General features: G+C 38.8%; 1 protein-coding gene across 5 annotated transcripts in view; it reads left to right on the forward strand.

Moving 5' to 3' along the window:
- GPR155 (G protein-coupled receptor 155) overlaps positions 1-17,656 on the forward strand; it is a 47,180-nt gene extending 29,524 nt beyond the window's left edge. For 3 of the 5 annotated variants that reach the window (XM_042444847.1, XM_042444846.1, XM_042444848.1), the window contains 10 exons: positions 962-1,082; positions 3,077-3,161; positions 3,252-3,339; positions 4,328-4,541; positions 5,471-5,575; positions 7,660-7,793; positions 9,352-9,447; positions 10,453-10,517; positions 12,539-12,673; positions 15,791-17,656. In XM_042444847.1, coding sequence (XP_042300781.1) covers positions 962-1,082; positions 3,077-3,161; positions 3,252-3,339; positions 4,328-4,541; positions 5,471-5,575; positions 7,660-7,793; positions 9,352-9,447; positions 10,453-10,517; positions 12,539-12,673; positions 15,791-16,037 — 1,290 coding nt within the window. In that variant the 3' untranslated portion in view covers positions 16,038-17,656. Of the gene's footprint in view, positions 1-961; positions 1,083-3,076; positions 3,162-3,251; positions 3,340-4,327; positions 4,542-5,470; positions 5,576-7,659; positions 7,794-9,351; positions 9,448-10,452; positions 10,518-12,538; positions 12,674-15,734 lie in introns of all 5 variants that reach the window. The other 2 variants (XM_042444849.1, XM_042444850.1) reach the window with 2 other exon arrangements.
- The last annotated feature ends 1,933 nt before the right edge of the window (positions 17,657-19,589 follow it).

A 19,589-nucleotide genomic window follows, 5' to 3' on the forward strand; every position in this document is an offset into this window, starting at 1 on the left:
TCTCTCTCTCTGCTATTCACCCCTAGGACTCCTAAGCTCATAGCTAGCAGAAATGGAGGACAGGCTTTTCTCTCTCTCTGCTATTCACCCCTAGGACTCCTAAGCTCATAGCTAGCAGAAATGGAGGACAAACCTTTCTCTCTCTCTACCTTTCACCTCCAGGGCTTCCAGGCAAAACGGGGTACAAGCCAGGGCATGTTCCTTTCCTTAGCAGCAGCTTGTTAGGTCTGGCTGCGCGGGAAAGCAGAGAGGGAAACAGACACACATACACACACACAGAAGAGGGAGAGAGGAGGAGAGGAGGAAATGAGAGCCGGCGCCAGGGCTTCATTACAAGGCTACAGAGAAAGGTGGGCACTTCTTCTTTCACAAAATTTATTAGCTTTAACTCATTGACCCTTCCATAAGTCTACCCAGGATCTTGGAGTTCATTTTGGGGCATACATTTTTCGACTTATAGTTGAGCATATACGGTAGATTTTTTTCCTCCCACATGGGGAATGGGGAGGGGGTGATAGTGATGTGTGCATTTTTAAGATGAGGCCTGTTCCAACACATGCACTGCATCATCTAAAAGTTGAGAAATCATGTATCCCTTCAGATGATGTTGGATGGCAACTTGGCTCATTTCTTCCTGTGGCCTGTGCCAGCCAGAACTTGAAGTCTGCTATCCAGAGGTTGCACTGTGTTGGCCATTCTGTGCTGGCAAAGAGTTAAAATCCATTGAAGTCTGGAGGGCTGCATAATTCCCACCCCTGACCTAAAGAACATGCTTAAGGTCTAAAAATGCTTTCCCCACTTCCATTACCTTGAAACATTTCTTTAGTTCATGTAAAAATTAGTGTATATGCAATCAATTAAAAATGTAAAATTAAATTGGTAAAAACATCTTTTAAAATTAAGATTAAAAGCCTAGTGGTGCTAAAATAAAATTTAAAAAATAGAATCTTCTCTTTTGTAGTTTGTAGCCTGCATTGGAATGATAATCTGGAATTTCACTATTGAGGAGAGAAGCATCCCTATACAAATTCTTGTGTTCATCTTCCTGTACAGTTCACTTTACAGTGCTTTTTTGTGGACGGGTAAGTGTAAAATCATTTGCATTCATAAAGTAAATGGCAATTTTCTTTTTTGCATGCAATAAAACCTGAGTGCTAGTGTAATAGTGAGAATGAGTAGACCATGTGAAAAATTACTTAACATAATATGAAACCCTCTGTGTATGCAACAGACTCATCTAGTGCATGTGGCATTATGGATGTCCAAAAATTATTTTTAATTTTTAAAATAATACTTGTGTTTCGCTTGTGTAGCATAAAATAATATAGAGTAATGATTTAAATAGAACTGGGACGTCCACCATTCATAGTTTCATATCTGCCCATTTGGTTTAGATTTTTCCACCTTGGTGGCCTTGACCCATCATCAGTCCTTTTCTTCCATTGCAGAATGGCTATAGAGTTTAAAGGTTGTTTGAGTGTTACAGCTAGATTGTGTGTACTCTGAACACTTGAAAATGTTACAGATATATTATTTTATGCTGCACAAGTGAAACACAAGTATTATTTTAAAAATTAAAAATAATTTTTAGATATCCATAATGTCACATGCACTAGGTGAGTCTGTTGCCTACACAGAAGCCTTCTTATTATGTCAAGTCATTTTTTCCATGGTCTGTTCATTCTCAGTATACTCTTGTCTAACTAATTTTGTAGTCTTATACAGCATTTACAGTGTTCATATCAGTTTCTATATATTGGAAACATAGTAATTACAGTATCCTTGTAACGAAAGACAAGTGTGATAAGGATTGGATCTTCAGGCTGTGAAAGTGGCTGGTCTAAAGCAACCTAGTCACCAGGACTGTAGAGCTGGGAACTGTTTTGAGTGGAGTCAGAGTCAGTAGAAATGTACAATATCTGACTCTTGCTTCAAAATAAAAATGTATAATATTAAATGCTTAGTTTCTTGCATATTGACTTTCATATGAATTTAGGAAAGTTTTCTTGTTCAGAAATTTTAATCAAACAAATATATTTGATGTCTGATTAGTCTAAGTACCCTCATGATCCACATGATGGTGATGAATGGCCTTGTGCTACCATTTTACTACAGTACATTTGTAATTATTAATTAATATACATTTGCCATCTATGAAGAAGCTGGATAGTAGAAAAATAGAGGTGTTGGATTTAAAGTCAAAGATTTGGCATACTGCCTGCTAGTGACTTCATGGTTGTAATGAGATAGGATGGAGCCAGTGATTTCATTGGTCACAGCCATGTCTCTTAGCCACTGTGCTGCTAGCTTCCTTATTGACTTGGGTTTTGTGACTGCGTCATCTGGCTAGATTTGTTGCAGATATCAGGAATCTGAGCTGCTGCAGTAAGGATAGAACCACTGTTTGGTAACAGAATGCATATAAAGTTTGGAAAAGGACCCTAAATTAATCATGGGCATATCTAGAAAGGCAAGGAAGATTTGAAATCCCAGAGAGATTCCATTGTTTAGTATGGCTAACTCTGAGCTGGATGGACAAATCTGGAATATGGCAGCTGCCTGCCTTTGCTTCCTTTCCCACTATTTTACATCACTACTTCACAGCACCAGGATGCTTAGTGTGGCACGTTACAGACCGCCCAAAATGGGTGGTCTCGCGCCGCTGCCGGTTGGAGGAGCCACAGCAGCCAAACCGTGCGACTCCTCCGCACTGCAAATAAGCGCCAAAATGGTGCTTCTCTTTGCGGCGCAGATATGACGCCACAAGGCACCAGTGGCACACTCGCAGCATCATGTGCCGTGCGATGTGTGGACGCAGTGCGTCCGCTACGTAAAGATGGCGCCCCCCGTGTGGAACGAGTGCCGCCATTTTGTACGGACACGGTCCGTATTAGGGTTAGGGGCGTCCAGAAGGGACGCCCCTTTCTAACCCTAATACAGACCCAGTCCATACTTTATGCCCGTCTGTAACGGGCCTGAGTGATCTTGTTTGAGTGGAAGGAAAAGATCTCTTGCTTTGGGAGGGGACTTGTGTTTAGAAAAGAAGTAAGCTAAATATGTCCATTTGTTTCATTAGGTCTCTTATCTTTCTCTCTGCTGCTTTTAAAAAGAAGAGAAGCCATAAAAATCCCTGTTGGATTTATCATTATAGCTGGCTGGGGGTAAGTTTGCAGAGTTTCTTTATCAAGAAAAAGTATATGAAGCGATAAACTAATTGTCTGTGTGATTTATTTTTCTCTTATTTATTGTAGCATCCCAGCAGTTCTTGTTGGTATCCTACTAATAGCTGGTAAACACACTGATGATATTGATTCAGCATTTTTTTATGGAAATTATCAGGTATGAATATTATTATTGTTTTTATAGTTTTTAGAACCCTTTTTGCTATTTCTCTGTATACCCCTGTATATTATGTCTGCACTGTTATGAGAAAAGTATTAAATACATCTTTGAAGAAATGAGATCATTACTTCGACCTTGTGCCAACACAAACCTGATAAATTTTCTGATATTTTCTATACTTGCTAGAATTTAGGTACAAAAAAGGGATGAGATCATAGAATCATAGAATTGTGGAGTTGGAAGAGACCACAAGGGCTATCCAATCCAATCCTCTGCCATGCAGGAACTCTCAATCAAAGCATCCCGGACAGATGGCTATCCAGCCTCTGTTTAAAGACCTCTAAGGAAGGGACTCCACTACACTCCAAGGGAGTATGTTCTACTGTCGAACAGCCCTTACTGTCAGGAAGTTCCTCTTAATGTTTAGGTGTATGAGATATTCTTGTGTGTATTGTTGAGTTTAACATCAGCTACCACATTTGATTTATCTCTGTGGACAAATGAGAGGCTGGTTAATGTAGGAAGTTTTAATAAAGCTAAGCCAAGTTAACATGAGAATGGGACATGGACTGCTCTAGGATTGCAGGCGTGTCCATTATTTTGCCTTGTATAGCTGTCCTGTGACATGTAAGAGAACTGGTGAGACTGTTCAGAAGTAATAGTATGTCCTTTCTATCCAGCAGGATTTTAAATGTGTACATATATTTAATAAACTAATTGTAATTTTTGCCCACCAGGGCCCTCAGTGTGACTCACAATATATAGGTATGTTAACATTTAATAAGCAATAAAATACATATTACCATAAAAGCAAACAAAATAGAGTAAAATGTATAAATGTGGCCAGCAGCAAAAGTAGAATTGGTTTTATTCATTGTTCTACAATCACAGGTATGCAGAAATATCCTTTTCAGACAATCAGTTGCATGTAGTTTCAAATGACAAAGTTTTAATTTCTGGCACTCTTTCCTTCCCATGTGTACAGATGATTACCACAGCAGTGGTTGTATCCATCAGCATACTCATATCTGGGATATCACTCATGTGTATGAACAGATCAGGAGTTGAAGCCAACTATGAGGCATTGAACCAGCAGTCCCAACACAGAGAAACAGAGGAACCTGAAAGAGAAGTCAGTGAACAAAGTAGATCTTCAATCAGTGCTTCCCATTCTGTGATAGACACTTCCATAGAAAGAGGTAGTGTAAATTGTTTTCCAGGGCTGCTCCTTCTGTTTGCCATCTGCTACTGCTTGTTTCATCCTGCTCATATGTGTTCCTCACTTAATATGTAACCATCGATACTTACATTGCCTTGCTCATCTGTTCCCTACATCTGAAATACAGTAGATTCACTCAGATGAAAGTAGGGAATGGAACTGGCAGTAGGAGCTAGGATGAGAGTAAATGCAGCACAGAATGGCGAAATATAGGAGCTTCTTAGCTGGCTATCTCATATTAGGAGAGAGGATTTCCTGTAATATACCAGAGAATGTATCAGTGCTTGAACTACTAATACAGATGTGTAGAGGATACATAAATGATCAAACTTCCTATCCGTATCTCCATCACAAGTACAGTACATACTCGTTTATAAGTCCAAAAATTTATATCCAAAAATTGACCCCAAAATTCCACGTTGACGTATTTACGAGTCTGTATGGTAATGTGAAAGCATCTCTTTCAGATTTCCCCATGCACTGAGGAGAGAGTTTCTTTCTTTCTTGAGCCAAGGAGAAAGAGTCTTGGGTGACTGATTGCTGTTAAACAGAGTCCCCCTCCTGCCTGCATTGGCCACCTCTGTCTGAAGAGTCAAGAGTGAAACCAAGGTTGAAACACTGAAGCAAAAAGCCTCAATTAGAGTCCCTCTTGCTGTGCGCACACATACACACACTGAAGGAGCCTCCAAGTTTTACCCTTGACTTATCCATGGGTCATGGCAAAATCCATAATTTTGGCCCCAAAACCTGCCCTTGACTTGTATGTGAGGTCGACTTATAGTCAAGTATATACGGTAGATCTACTGTAGTAGAATTATACAGCCACTGTCATTCGTTTTCTTTTTAAAGAAATTTGTCTAGTCTCAGACCTGCTATAAAAAGTTATAATATTTCCTTTTCCCCCTGTAGAGTGCTGCACGTGCCAAAAGGAGAATAGAGGGTTATGCTGTTCTGAAAGAGAGGCAACATGTAGTACTAATGCCCATGATAACTTCTCTCTATCTATTGAGACAGGTAAGGTGATTTTGTAGTCTGCTGTGATACTTAATATAACCTAAAAATAATACAGATAATATTTTAATTTTGCCAAAGATGTTTTCATTAAGAAGACTGAACTTCAGTCCAACCTGTAGTCGGTCATCTCCCCTTCCCACTTGTTAACTTCTTTCTCAAGCTGCAGATGGGGGACATGTAAATAAATAAATAAATAATAAAGCTTTTATTTATATCCGCTTTTCTGTGACAAGACAGTCAAAGCGGCTTACAACACGTTAAAATCCACATTTACAAATTTATGTCCCAAATTCCCCCCCCTTAAAACAGGATTAATCATGTTACAATTAAAACATCTATTAAAAACACAATAAAAATACAATGAGGACAGAGCGGTGGGCTGATACATGATGTGGGGGGGCAGTCATTCTGTGGCCGGGCACTTTTATTCAGGAAAGGCCTGCCAGAAGAGATCCGTCTTGACAGCTTTTTAAAAGCTGTCTAAGCTGGCAATTTGACGGATCTCGTCTGGCAGACCGTTCCATAGTTTGGGAGCATTTGCAGAGAAGGCCCTCTGGGAGGTAGCAGTTAGTCTGGTTTTTAAAGGCTGCAATAGATTCCTCCCAGAGGACCTGAGCGTGCGGGGCGGATTATATGGAAGCAGGCGATCCCTCAAATAGGTTGGACCTAAGCCATGTGGGGCTTCAAAGGTTATAACCAACACCTTGTACTGTGCCCGGAAACTAATAGGCAGCCAGTGAAGAGATTTTAAGATGGATGTTATTCAGTCACTCCTAGTTTTTCCGGCGACCAGCCTGGCTGCCATATTTTGCACTAGTTGAAGTTTCCAGACTAGGCACAAGGGTAGCCCCATGTAGAGCGCATTACAGAAATCAAGTCGTGAAGTTACCAGTGAATGTACAACAGTTTCTAGGTCCTTTACTTCCAGGAAAGGGCGTATCAGCCAAAGCTGATAACAGGCACTCCTGATCGTCGCATTCACCTGATGTACATATAGAAGTGGGCAGCAAGACAACATCTCTGGCCCTACTCATGGTTTGTACAGCTCCCTTGTTTTGATTCCTGGTGGCTATTTATTTAACGTGGACATTTACAAAAGGCAAAGCTAGCCAATAGACCTCTATGCACAAAGGCTTCTATTAGAACTAGAATCAAATCATGCAGGGATCCAGCTCACATAGAAAGATACATAGGAGAGCTCTCCCCCCCCCCCCCCGAACCAGACATAGGCCTCCTGCTATCTACCCTGTTGTGGCAGATACCCTATGTGATTTTAAAAAATGTTTTTGCTGCCACCTAGTGATAGGTAGAAAAAAAATCTTAAGCTTTATGGTTCCTAGAGAGCTGATTTCTTGCATACTAGAAACTTAATATCTACTGTGTTTTGTTATCTTCCCTTCAGGTATTAGGCATCAAAAGCCTTCAGTTTTGAAAAGATGGTAGATATGATGTTTTATGTAGAAATGCTTCTTCAGTTCTCACTGGAAGTGTAATGGTAGGATTAAAAGCCTATTCTAGAGAACTGTTTTAATGCCATCCTGTCCTAAACTTTCCTAGTGTTAGAACATGATGAGCATTGAAGCAAGAACAGAGGTTTCCTTCATTGTGTCATAATAATAATAATAATAATAATAATAATAATTAGCCTGCCTCTCCCAGATTGAGGTGAGTTACAGTAAAAGATAATAAAATACATAATACAATAAATCATAAAATTTCACAGTCCCCCAACCCATCACCAACATAAAATATAACACTTAATTAAAAATTCAAAAAATAATAAAATTACAAATTAAAATTAAAATTAATTAAAACAGTTAAAAGAATTAAACTTAAAATTCAGACAGTCATCCATACAAGGATAAAATAATTGTCTGTTGAAACACAGATTTCCCTTCCTGAAGTATCTTTGTACTTGAAATCCATGGCTCAAAACTGGGGAAACTGTAGTGTTTGCCTCAGTGCTTTTGAAAAAAATGTAATGGTATTACTATAATTTAGTGTATTGTTTTCAGTTTATTGAGCAGAACAGTACAAGCAAATGCTATCTTTGTTTCACTGGATTTTGCTGCTTTGTTTTCTAGCCAATCGATGTGTGAGTCCATGCAGTTCTGAGAGGTGTGTACTGGTTCAGGAGGAACAGCTTCTGCAAACAGGAGACAAACAGCTGGCTAGACATGTGTTGCTATGCCTGTTACTCATTGTGGGCCTCTTTGCTGTAAGTATTTAATTTAGAGAATGGGATGGGTGGCAAGAGAAGCAATCAGGTAGTTCCAGCAACAGTGTGTATATGTATATACACACAAACACATATATACACATACATATGTCTGTATAGTTTTTAATCAGTAAAATTACAGTGCAAAGATTTGCAGGCCATCTAAATAATTGTAAAATTGGTGTGCAGCACTGTTACAACATTTATAATCTATTTATTATGTATGTGAAATCGGCTGTTCTTCCTTTAAGGATTGTCCTGATGGAAAATCTGCACTTCTCAGTGTATATATGTACTGCTTACGCACTCACCCTAAAGTTCTACAGCACTACTCTGTGGCTGTTGCAACATTAACATTTCTAAAGTGTCATTGTTTCTAAAGCAGTAGAACAAGTATAGGTCTGTTACATTTTACACCGTTGCCACCCTATTCTAATTGCTAATTACCACCCACCTTTCAGATCTAAACAGTTTTACACAGGTAACTTACCCCTAGTCCTACTCATACAAAGACTGTAGGTCAGTGGTAGAATTCATTATTCGCACATGAAAGGTCCTATCTCCAGGTAGGTCTAGGAAGAATTGCATATGATGTGCTGGAAAGCCACTGCCTGTCTGTGAGTGCAGACCAAATGTTGTTGAATTGCAGCTCCCAACATTCCTCACCAAACGCTAAGCTGGCTAAGGCCGCTGGAAATATAGCAGGATTTGGAGGGAGACAGAGTGCCCTTCACTGGTATATAAGATGTTGAGCTAGACAGGGCAGTCATATAAGACAGCTTCTTGTGTATTTTACTCAGCTAATTTTCTGTTGATGTAATGGAATTTCATAAATCCCTTGCATGTAGTGGTAGCTAAATTACCAGCATAATGATGTTAACCCATCTATTGAGATGCAGAGGTGAGGCTAATGATGACTACTACAGTGGTCTTCGTGCTTGCATGAAAAGATTTTACAAGGTAGTAAGAGAGCTTATAGGATTGTTCCTATGTAAGATGCACCTAAATGTGCTAACTGTAAGTTATAAATGTCACTAAATACTTAGCTTTACTAATACTAACCTGTTAACCTGGAGACAAATGACTGAACCTGCAGCCTCTATTAAAAGGAATTTTCTGTTGTTGTTTTTGTTAAGTAAATTTATCTCATTGCAAGTCTCAAACCAGGTTACTATGAAAGTTACAAAGGGGCAAAACAGAGCACCCCAAAAGGGTGCCACCACCACAGCAGCCATGCATGTGCAGCCCCAGTCTGGCCCCTGCTGCAATCCCAAATGAACCACAGCAAGGAATGGAAAAGATTTGCTCCTTCCTGGGCCTAATTTGGGCTGTCTTAGGTATCCCGGGCACAGCTTCAGTGCAAATTGGAGGTATGCATCATCTAAACGCCACGCCCCCATCTAAACACCATGCGGAAACTTGCTTAAAATGTCAGTCTGTTTCGGGCCAAAGTTAGCAATAACATACAATATATTATATTATATTATATTATATTATATTATATTACATATATATTATATATTAATGAGTGTATGTATGTGTATGTGTTTTTTCACAGAATCTAGCCAGCTGTTTGTGGTGGTTGTTCAATCAAGAACCTGGAAGACTTTATGTCGAATTGCAGTTCTTTTGTGCTGTATTTAATTTTGGTCAGGTAGTTATTTATGTTGAATTTTTAATGCTGTGGGGGTATCCTAACTTATTTTAGTGTATGTCCCATTGAAACTGTTTAAAAATGTGTACAAAGATTGGGATGTGTTTGCAAGGTGGGGTAGGACTGACAGTTTTCTTCATTGCTTATATTGAATTTGATAAATGCTATGCAAAAATCACTCATTTTCAGATTATTGAAACTGTATACTGACAAACTGCACAAGGCATTTTGTTGCTATACTAGTCTGGGGGACATCTGTACTTGTCTTTAAGGGAGAGAATCTTCTATCAATAGATACAAATTCTTCATTAGCAACTGTTAATGTAGTTGTAGTAAACATAACATACTTACATCATTACTTTTATTTCTCTACTATTAACAGACTTGTAGATCTTTTGATTGTTATCCTTTAAAATGCTTTATTAATTCCAATTGGTTCTGATGCTTTGCCTTTTATTGCAATACGTTCATCTCTGCTAATCTGAATTATGCATTTGTTACCTTTACATTAGATAAGATTATACTGGGAACCATGCAAGATTTTTAAAAGATATATAAGTATACTTCAGGGGTGAGAATCGTGTGGCCCTCTAGAAGCTGTTGAACAGAAGCTCTCAGTGTTCCTCACCATTGAGTATGCTAACTAGAACTGCTGAAAGTTGAAGTTCAGCATCAGGAGGGCCACACAGTTCTCACCCTTGTTTTACTAGTCTTAAGGGCTTGTAAAATATTTTGGATGAGAGGTTTCCTGTTTCATTCTGAGATAGCAGAAAGAGTGTATGCTTACCACATTTCCCATTGGTAGGTTTTATCTCTCATTGTGTCTTTTAATCATTTTTTCCAGTTTGTATATATTTAAATCATAATGTTTCAAAAAAGTTATTAAAACTAAGATTGTTTTAATCTTTGCATTAGAATTAGTTAGAACATTGTAATTTTTCATGACTGACACCAAATAATTTTTGAGATATTTCTATACAATTGATTTTTTCCCCTTTTTTTCAGGGATTCATTTCTTTTGGAATTTTTGGCCTAGATAAACATTTAATTATTCTTCCATTCAAGAGGAGGTAATTTTCAACATAAATATCTATATATGTTATTGGTAGCCATCTTAAAATTAAATCCTGCCAGTATGCTTCCTCATCAAGCTGTCATCTATTCCAGTGCTTCTCAAACTGTCTAATGTACTGTATCCACAATTTTTTTCTCCCAGTATGTAGGGATTGGTATTGTATTATCAGTTAATAAGCAAAAGCAACAGTGTTAACACATTCTGGTGGTGTTCACGTAACTGTTAGTATAATTAAGATACATAGGTATTGGTGGTCATATGTATATCGTAGAGATTACTTACCATTGAATTATCTGTATTAATAACAGATATATTATGATGTTGGCACCTGTGTCTAGTGTACAAAGAACTTGCATACAAAGTTCCAAGTGCTGGGATGTGTACGTGTCTGCTCACTACAGCTCATCGCTGTCTTTGCAGATAAGAGAAGCCAGTGCATTTCTCTTATCAGAGACTGGCTGCAGCAGCCTGGTGCAATCAACAGTTTACTTTTAAAGTCAATAGAGATGTCCTGACAAAGCAGTTGTGGTTGTTTGTGTGCCTTCAGTTATTTCTCACTTATGGCAACTCTAAGGCAAACTTATCATGGGATTTTCTTGGCAAAAATAACAAGAGATGTCCTGGTGAAGAAGTTACACAAAAGTAAATGTAAAAAAAGGTATAAGAGAAAAGCATTACAGAGTGCCAGGATGTGAATGTTTACCAGTTTAAAATCCTAGATGAGTTGCTCTGTTCGTGCTGGTATAATGGTGGTGGTTGTGTGCCTTCAAGTTGTTTCCAACTTATGGTGACCCTAAAGGAAACCTATCACAGGGGTTTCTTGGCAAGTTTCTTCAGAGAGAGGTTTGCTATTGCCATCCTCTGAGGCTGAGAGAATGTGACTTGTCCGAGGTCACCCAGAGGGTTTCTATTAGGAAAAACTCCCTGACAGTAAGAGCTGTTCGACAGTGGAACACACTCCCTTGGAGTGTAATGGAGTCTCCTTCCTTAGAGGTCTTTAAACAGAAGCTGGATGGCCATCTGTCGAGGATGCTTTGATTTAGATTTCCTGCATGGCAGAGGGTTGGACTGGATGGCCCTTGCGGTCTCTTTCAACTCTATTATTCTCTGATTCTATGAACCCTGGTCTCCAGAGTAGTAGTTGAATGCTCAAACCACTGCACCACTCTGGTTCTCATTGGCATAATAGAGAACTCTGATTTGTGGTTGTGGTGTTCTTTTAAAAAAGAAATAAAAATACAAACCAATGCTGACAATTAGGAGAAAGGCACACTATATTCTTGGTCATAGATTGTCATAGAAGCTAGCCGATACATGTTTAAAACGCATGTATGCAATATTCTGCAGTGAGCGGTCAGCTGCAACACATCTGCTGTTTTGGTAGGGTGTATGTACATAATTGCTTTTCTCCAAAACTTCAATAATGCTTTTAGTTCAAATAAAATGGGATTTCTCCACAAGCTCAGAAGTTGTTTGGACTGCACACTAGGACATTTATATATTGGGTATTGTCTTACATGAGAGAACTGGTTTTGTGAAAGTCCATAGAGCTGCCCCCGATTAGCTTTAAGAGGATGTAAGATATACAAGATGTGCATATTCAAGTGTTCACTCGACTTCATAGGTTTGAACCCTAACATTCCTTCTGTAAAAGAAAGAGAATTGATATTCTTTGAATGGGGTTTTCCTGGCTCCTCATTCATTTCTTCATTTCCCCCCTCTTCCTCTCATTCTCCATGCTGCCTTCGACACTTCCTAAAAATCTTTCCCTGAGGGTTAGAGAAATATCAAAATGATGTGGTGGAGGGGTAGGAAAAGTGACAGAAATATTTAAAATTTCTCTGAAGATGCCAGCCACAGATGCTGGTGAAACGTCAGGAAGAAAATCTAGAACATGGCCACATAGCCCAAAACCCCCACAAAAAACTAATTTAAAATAGGATTGCCCTGTTTTCCCAATATATTCCATCAGTGCTGCAATGATTTTGTTTCAAATTGTTTTTTTCCCATCACTAGGTTTGAATTTCTCTGGGGTAGCAGAACAGTGGAACGCAGGGAGTCATCTGTACCTGAGGAAATCCGGATGACATGCCAACAATTTGTTAATTATCACAAAGATACGTGTGTAAGGAGCATTGTCCAAGACAGAAGGTGGGGCTGTTTATCCCTGCAAAGATTTATTGAAATTGTTCTGATAGTTGGACTGTCTGTAACTATGCATTCATATTGATGTCCTAATAATTTTTCTGCAAATAACGCTAAATAGAGATGTGAATGACCTCGTGATTTGTGGGTATTTATTCCCAAACTGAAGGTATGTTTGATATTAAACAAAAATGATGGGAAACTTTTTTCAAGATGCATTTGTGTTTATATATGAAGATAAATAGTAATATGCTGAAACCATTGCCTATAGTTTTCAGTAAAGGCCAGAAGGAATGTAAACAATAAGCAACACCTACTGCTGTTAATGAACAAAAGTTGCAGTGGGAGGAATCTAACCTGACTTTTTACTTGAAGTGTTACATGAAATGGAAAAAATGGATGTAATTTCCCAAAAGAAGTGTTTGGGGTGTCTTGGCAATGCTACTTCTATAAGATGCTGCTTGGTGCCATGTTTTGTCATCCTTCAGATCTCAAACTTTTCCATGCTTGAAGTTCTAAAATTATCATTTTGTATTTGTTGTAGGGTTTTCAGATAAAAAATGTCATATCCCAGATACAGTGTTAAAAACTGTTTTTGATTGGGTATTAAAAGGTTGTGGAATGAATAGTAACCCATTACAAATGTGATTGCCCAGTTTAAAACAGTATTTGGATTTTTTTTTCACATTTCTTGAATGACAGTGTTTTTTTTTAAGAAGTAAGAATTGTTTAAATTCTCAAACACTTGTTTTGCATATGTTTTTGGTAAACATTTTTTGTTCTGAATATGCTCATTGTGAGTTCTGTTATTTACACACGATGATAAAATGTATGCATTCTTTTGACCCCTTTCTTAATATTATGCTGTTCTAATGTTTTCTTCTTCTCTGTTCAATTCCCCGCATCAGAACTTTTCTGTTTCCTGTTTCAGCATTCTGTTTGTGCCTTTCATTAATCGAGAATCACTGTTCCTTCTTGTTTCAATTAAAATGCTGACAAGTGTCATGATTGCTTGCTGTCTTGTGCAACCTGTAGTGAATGGCTTGCTTTAAATCTAGAATACGTACTTGTTTTCAATTAGATAGAATTTAGAGAAACAGAAACACTTGTTGTCTTAGGCAAATGTCTGCTTAGTACGTCTGCTGTCACACATTAGTGCATTTTTTTCCTCACAGTCCCAGCAGAAACTGGTATTTCCCAAATACCAGTTTTACAGTGCAATCCTATATGTCCCTACTCAGAAGTGAGTCCCACTGTATTCAGTAGAGCTTACATCCAGGTAAATGTAGATAGAATTGCAATTTTAGGGGCTGTGATGACTGACCATTAATGCCAGCCGGGGGGAGCCGGGCAGGATGCATGCTCTGACTCCATACAGCGCATGACATCACAGCGCTCCTCTGGTGCTGTGTCCACATAACGCAGCACCAAAGGAGTGTGTAAAGCCGCAGCACCGGCACTATGGCACCCTGGAAAGGCCAGATCGGGGTTGTGGTGTGCGGTTGCCACGGCCCCAATCTAGCAAAGATGAAGGCTGCAGGACGCCCCTTCAGAGACAGTCTGAACAGCCTTTAGTGTCTTGTGTACTAATGACATTTTGAAAGAATACACAAGTTTCATTACTATTAGCAGGCAGTAGTAGGGAATATTCTCTTTAAATTTTAAAAACAAAATAATAATTGCATTAAAAGGTAAATGCATCTCAGCACATTATACTTAGTGTAGTATTCCTCTGTAGACGCCACTAAAATGCACACAGCAACACTGTATGTATGGTAAGTGTAATGTTTTAAGTCTCCTTACTATAATCAGTCATCCCATACCAGGTGTGGTATAAGCATGGCACAATCAAAGATGTGCAGTGATAGCTTGCAGGCACTGGAGAGCTAGCACAACCGTGTGTCATGCTGCTGCCTGCTAGTACATTTGTATTGCATGGAGCACTGCAACACAGAAGAGCTAGTTAGCACTCTTGATACAGGGGATGTAGAATTTACATCCAGCTTTTATTTGAAAGAGAACATTGCCCAAGAAGCCATTGTGCTAGTGAATGTTTGGAATGTATACCATGAGCACAACCATAGCTGTTGTAGTGGGGAAGAGGGCTCCATGAAATTGCTTTCCAGCAGCCCATGCTCTAGATCCCTGTGCACTCATTGGTTAATGTTTAATATATCTTTTAGTACCACAAGTCCTGGTTTACCTAAAGAGCAGATGAGGCAATAAAGCTGTCTTTGGATTGCTCCATCTCAGAATGCTAGCAGGGAGCTGAATGTATGTGTTTTTCCTCATTAATGATTTGATACATAACAATTACACATTTTTGTTTGAGAGTTCAGAGCCCTACGCATGCCTTTCCATGGAAAAGGTTAAGTCAAAATTTTCGCTGTAACACATAGCTTTCCATGTGCAACCTCTCACCTTCATTCTGAAATGTTTAGTTCAGGAATAAGTTTATTATATTTTCTGCCATTTTTGCAAGAGCCAGGCCATAACCAGATATGTTTGCTTGTGTAATGGAGATTTTGAATTCTGTAGGTTAGATCCGGCTTCTTTTCTAACTCATAAGAAAAAGGGGTGGAAGGAACATTACATTAGTGGTTTTCCCCTCCAAACATTTCTGGAGGTACAAAGAGGGCAGGGGGGGGCAATTTTTTTTGATTCTCCTTCCCTTTGCAGCCATTACTATCTCCCCCACTACTCCAGAGCAGACCTGGGCTGGGAGATGAGAGACCAGAATAGTAGGAGAACAGTAAAGATTCCTTCATAAGCTCTACACAGATGGCAGGAACCTGAATACAAGCCTATGATGATAAACGTTGAGTCGATGGCTAACTGTTGGCATTACTAGTATTAATCTACATAACAAAGTCTGATCTTGTGCATGTCCTAGCTTTAGTAGACTTATCTTTTAATCAGAGTTGGGGAAGACAGTAATCCAAATTTGCTATAAAAAAATCTTTAATATACACATGGCTAATAGGGGCCGCTTTTAACATACTTTTAACTATCATGCTGTCTTTCCTTGTTTTCCCTCTATTTCTTTTCTTTACCTTCACCCGTCAAGCAGTGGTGGTACAAGATTTACAGAACATATGGGTGAATCCTTCCTTTGACATGCAGGTGTGGCACAAAGACGGTGACTGGGGTCTTCTATGGCTGTGACCTGGTGAATTGGCTCATTGAGGTTGGGCTTGCCTTAGACCGTGGAGAAGCTGTGGCGTATGGAGAAAGACTCGTGAAAGGAGGCATCATCCACCATATTGCTTACGAATTTGAATTTCGGGATGAGCAGTTGTACTACCGTTTTATCCCTCGGAGATATCCAACAAAAGAGGGTCATGGAAATGAGGAAGTGCTTAGAAGCTAGCCAAAGAGAAAGTGTGGTCAAGCTCTTTGCTGACATGCAAAGGCACATTTTCAAATGATGTCTTTACAGTTATCACATGGTTCTGTTTGTCTTCTACCCAAAGAGAATTGTTGTTTCATGTTTTGAATGCTGACGAATACAAATCACTTCAGGGAATTATTTTAAATCATGGAAAATTCAAAAACATAAAATGCTCAGTTTTGTTTTTGGAAAGAACAATGATTTCAAAATATAGTTTCCTTGCCTGTGGATACATCAGATCTTGTGGGGTCTGTTCTGTCTTCTCTTCATTTTAAATATGGTTTTGTATCATATGATGCACTAGTTAAAAGGAGGGAGGTCAGCTATTTAAATATTTTAGTAGAGACTATTCACTTTTGAAAATGAAATTCTCTATTTATACAAAAATAGCAACTGTGAAGTTTGGCTTGTTGGTACATAAGGACTGAGAAATTAGTGGATGGTTTTTGCTGTTTGTAGTCTTAGTTCCCATGTGAGTGAGTTAGAATAAAAAAGTATCTTGCAGTCCTTGTACTGTTAGGCCCAATGAAGCCGGTATTTGCAGGGCCTATTGCCCAAATATAAGTGTGTTGCCTTCATAAATGGCTCTTAAAAGTAACTAGTTTCTAACTCCCGGAAAATAACACATGATTTCACAAACTCCAAAGTACTAATAGAGCCTTGCTTCATTGATGTCTATGAGGGTGTGGTTACTTTACTCCTTTAGACCAACAGCCTGTTTAAAAGAGAACACCAAATACTTGAATTATATTTGAGTACTACTTTCATTATGCAACTTAAAGAATTCTGATTTTTTTTTAAAAAAACTTGTAATACAGATTTGAGAAACTGTCTTCATGCCAACAACTCCATGCCCCTTCAACATTTTTAATGCTTGCATTTTCTTTTCATAAAGAAAAATTATGAAGGCTTTTTCTTCCTGCTTTTTTCACTCTTAAGCTGGTATTACAGGATAATAACAGTAGAGAATGACCATCTTATTTACCGTTTTCAAACAGCAGAATTTTAAATATTGTCTAGAGATGTATCAATCACCATTTTTACTGAAACACTTTGGCATATGACTACTACTGTCATGTCCCATGAACACTCTGTTGAATTCATTTCTTGTCAGATGGTTGGTATAAATAATTTATTTTTATAGTTATTTGGGCAGTATTAGAAAAAACAGGCTTCTCCAACTTGTGGCTGTTACCCCCTAAGTGTAGAAACATATCCTGACAGCCTAATAAGTATGTCAGTACCCACAACAGCATGTACTGCAACATGCATGAAAAATGTAAAGAGAAACTACTGCTTTTTTGTTGTGAGACAAGCAGTCCAAGCAGTGTCAATGGCACGCATGAACTTTCACATTGACAAATTATTCTGTATTGTATAAAAACTGACCTATGCTTATCTTCCAGAGTGAAGAAAAACTTTTTAAGTGATGTTTTAATCTCAGTTGCAGCTCAAATGGAATAAATGCTGCTATTACATTTCTGAACGAAACATATTTCTATGTAACTTGAGAAGAAAATTATGGACATTTTGGAAGTAGTTGGTATTTCTCCATTGTTGGTGTTTCAGTTTCTCAATAAAATCAGATGTTCTATCTTGGAATTCTGCTTTTTTTTTTTCAGAGTTGAAAAGTTTCTGCCTAGCCATAAAAGATCAACACAAAACATGTCATGGACAGGTTTAAATCCAACAGATCTTGGTTACTGGTACTAACTGTGAGAGCTACTGTGGTCTAGTGGTTTGAGTGCTGAGCTATTAATCGAGATCAGGGTGCAAGTCCCCAGTCTGCCATAAAAACTTACTAGGTGAGCTTGGATAAGTCACACACTCAGCCCCAGAAAACCTTTTGATAGGGTTGCTTTAGGGTCGTCGTAAATCAGAAGCAACAAGCATACTCCTTTGCATGTTAACTCAGAGAACATACCACAATTAAGTCTTCAGCAAGTTGATGCCTTCCAGACATTTTAAACTGCAACTCCCATCAGCCATAGCCAACATGTCTGGTAGTTAAGGTTTAGGAGAGTTGAAATCCAAAATAGGCTGTGGAAGGCTGCTATAACTTTTATAACTGTCAGGTCAAGAGGGATCTTCAGTTTTCCAGATGTTTTGGATATAACTTCCATAGTGGCTCAGCACTGGCCTTGCTGGGGGAGAACATTCTGGCTCCAAACATCTGGACAGCCAAAGGTCTCTAATAAACCCCTTAATGAATGGCACCCAAGTCATACACTTTGTTAGCATAATAAATGTAATCGCTTTTACAGTCCTGGGCCATTTAGGTACTACTGTAAGTTGATAAACTTTACTCAATGCAAAGGAATATGCTGCAGTCTGTCAACAGCATATTTGTATACAAACTAATCCCAGTGTTCTTAATACTATAATGGCAACCATTTTACTGCTTTAAGTACTTTAAGGAATCTTAGCTGCAAATATGAATTATTGAAATATTCTGTACTGTATCATTCTGTAGTTTGTTAAAGCCATCCTCATTTTCTCTTCAGCATGAAAAGGAATAGTTAGAAATGGCTTTAGGATAGCATAGTGTTCCACAATCATTCTTAGACTATATTGCCAACAGTCAGACCAGAACTGGAGCCAATGGTTTGGTTCCAGAACCCCGCAGATACCAAAATCTGTGGATATTCAAGTTCCCTTAAATACAATGACATAGGCAGAGCCTTATTATCCGCAGGCTTGCCATCCACAGATTTACGCATCCACGATGGTGGGTGTGCACACGTCACGCTGCCATCAACAGGACTTGAGGTCCCATGGTTTTTTGGTATCCATGCGGGTCTGAAATGTATCCCCCATGGGTATGAAGGTCCAACTATCTTCAAGCCATGGGTGCTTGAATCCATGGATAAGGAGGGTTGACTATAATTTTACTTCTGACTATGGGAACATAGCAAAACACTCCCCCAATCATGCCCGCTTTCCATAAAAATGGCAATCTAAAGGCTGTACAATAAATTGGATGGAGAAGGAATACCAACTGCCATGAAAGGTCATAAAGGCATAAAGAAAACTAGGTTATGGAATTGTAACTTAGTTATACATCTGTAATTGCTCTATATTCACAATCGTGGTGTTATTGCCACAACCATAACTGCCCTCCCAAATCTATAGGGCAGCAGCTGTTCCAAGAGATGCTGGTCTGTTCAGCTGTTGATTGGGGTGCAGTTTGGATGTTTTCATCCTCTGGCCAGCAAGCAAGGCTGTGAAAGAAGTAGAACCCCATTATAATTACTTGTTGCAGCATTGCTCACTGGAGGGAAGGAGATAGAAACATCATCCACCTGACTGCCGATGGAATAGATCACCATCTCTTAGAGTAGCTCCTGATTGGTGAAATAGTTTTGTGAGGTCTGAACCAGGAAACATTATTTAATCCTACCAAATTAAGTCGCTGATATAGATTCCCAATTTGTTGTCTCCACAGAAATGGGGTTTGGTTTTTTTGCAACTAGAGGCTGGTGGCTGAGACGTTTTGTTCACCTTTTACCAGTATTCACATGCAGTAGCAAA

This window comes from Sceloporus undulatus, chromosome 1 (assembly GCF_019175285.1).
Source record: "Sceloporus undulatus isolate JIND9_A2432 ecotype Alabama chromosome 1, SceUnd_v1.1, whole genome shotgun sequence".
NCBI lineage: Eukaryota > Metazoa > Chordata > Lepidosauria > Squamata > Phrynosomatidae > Sceloporus > Sceloporus undulatus.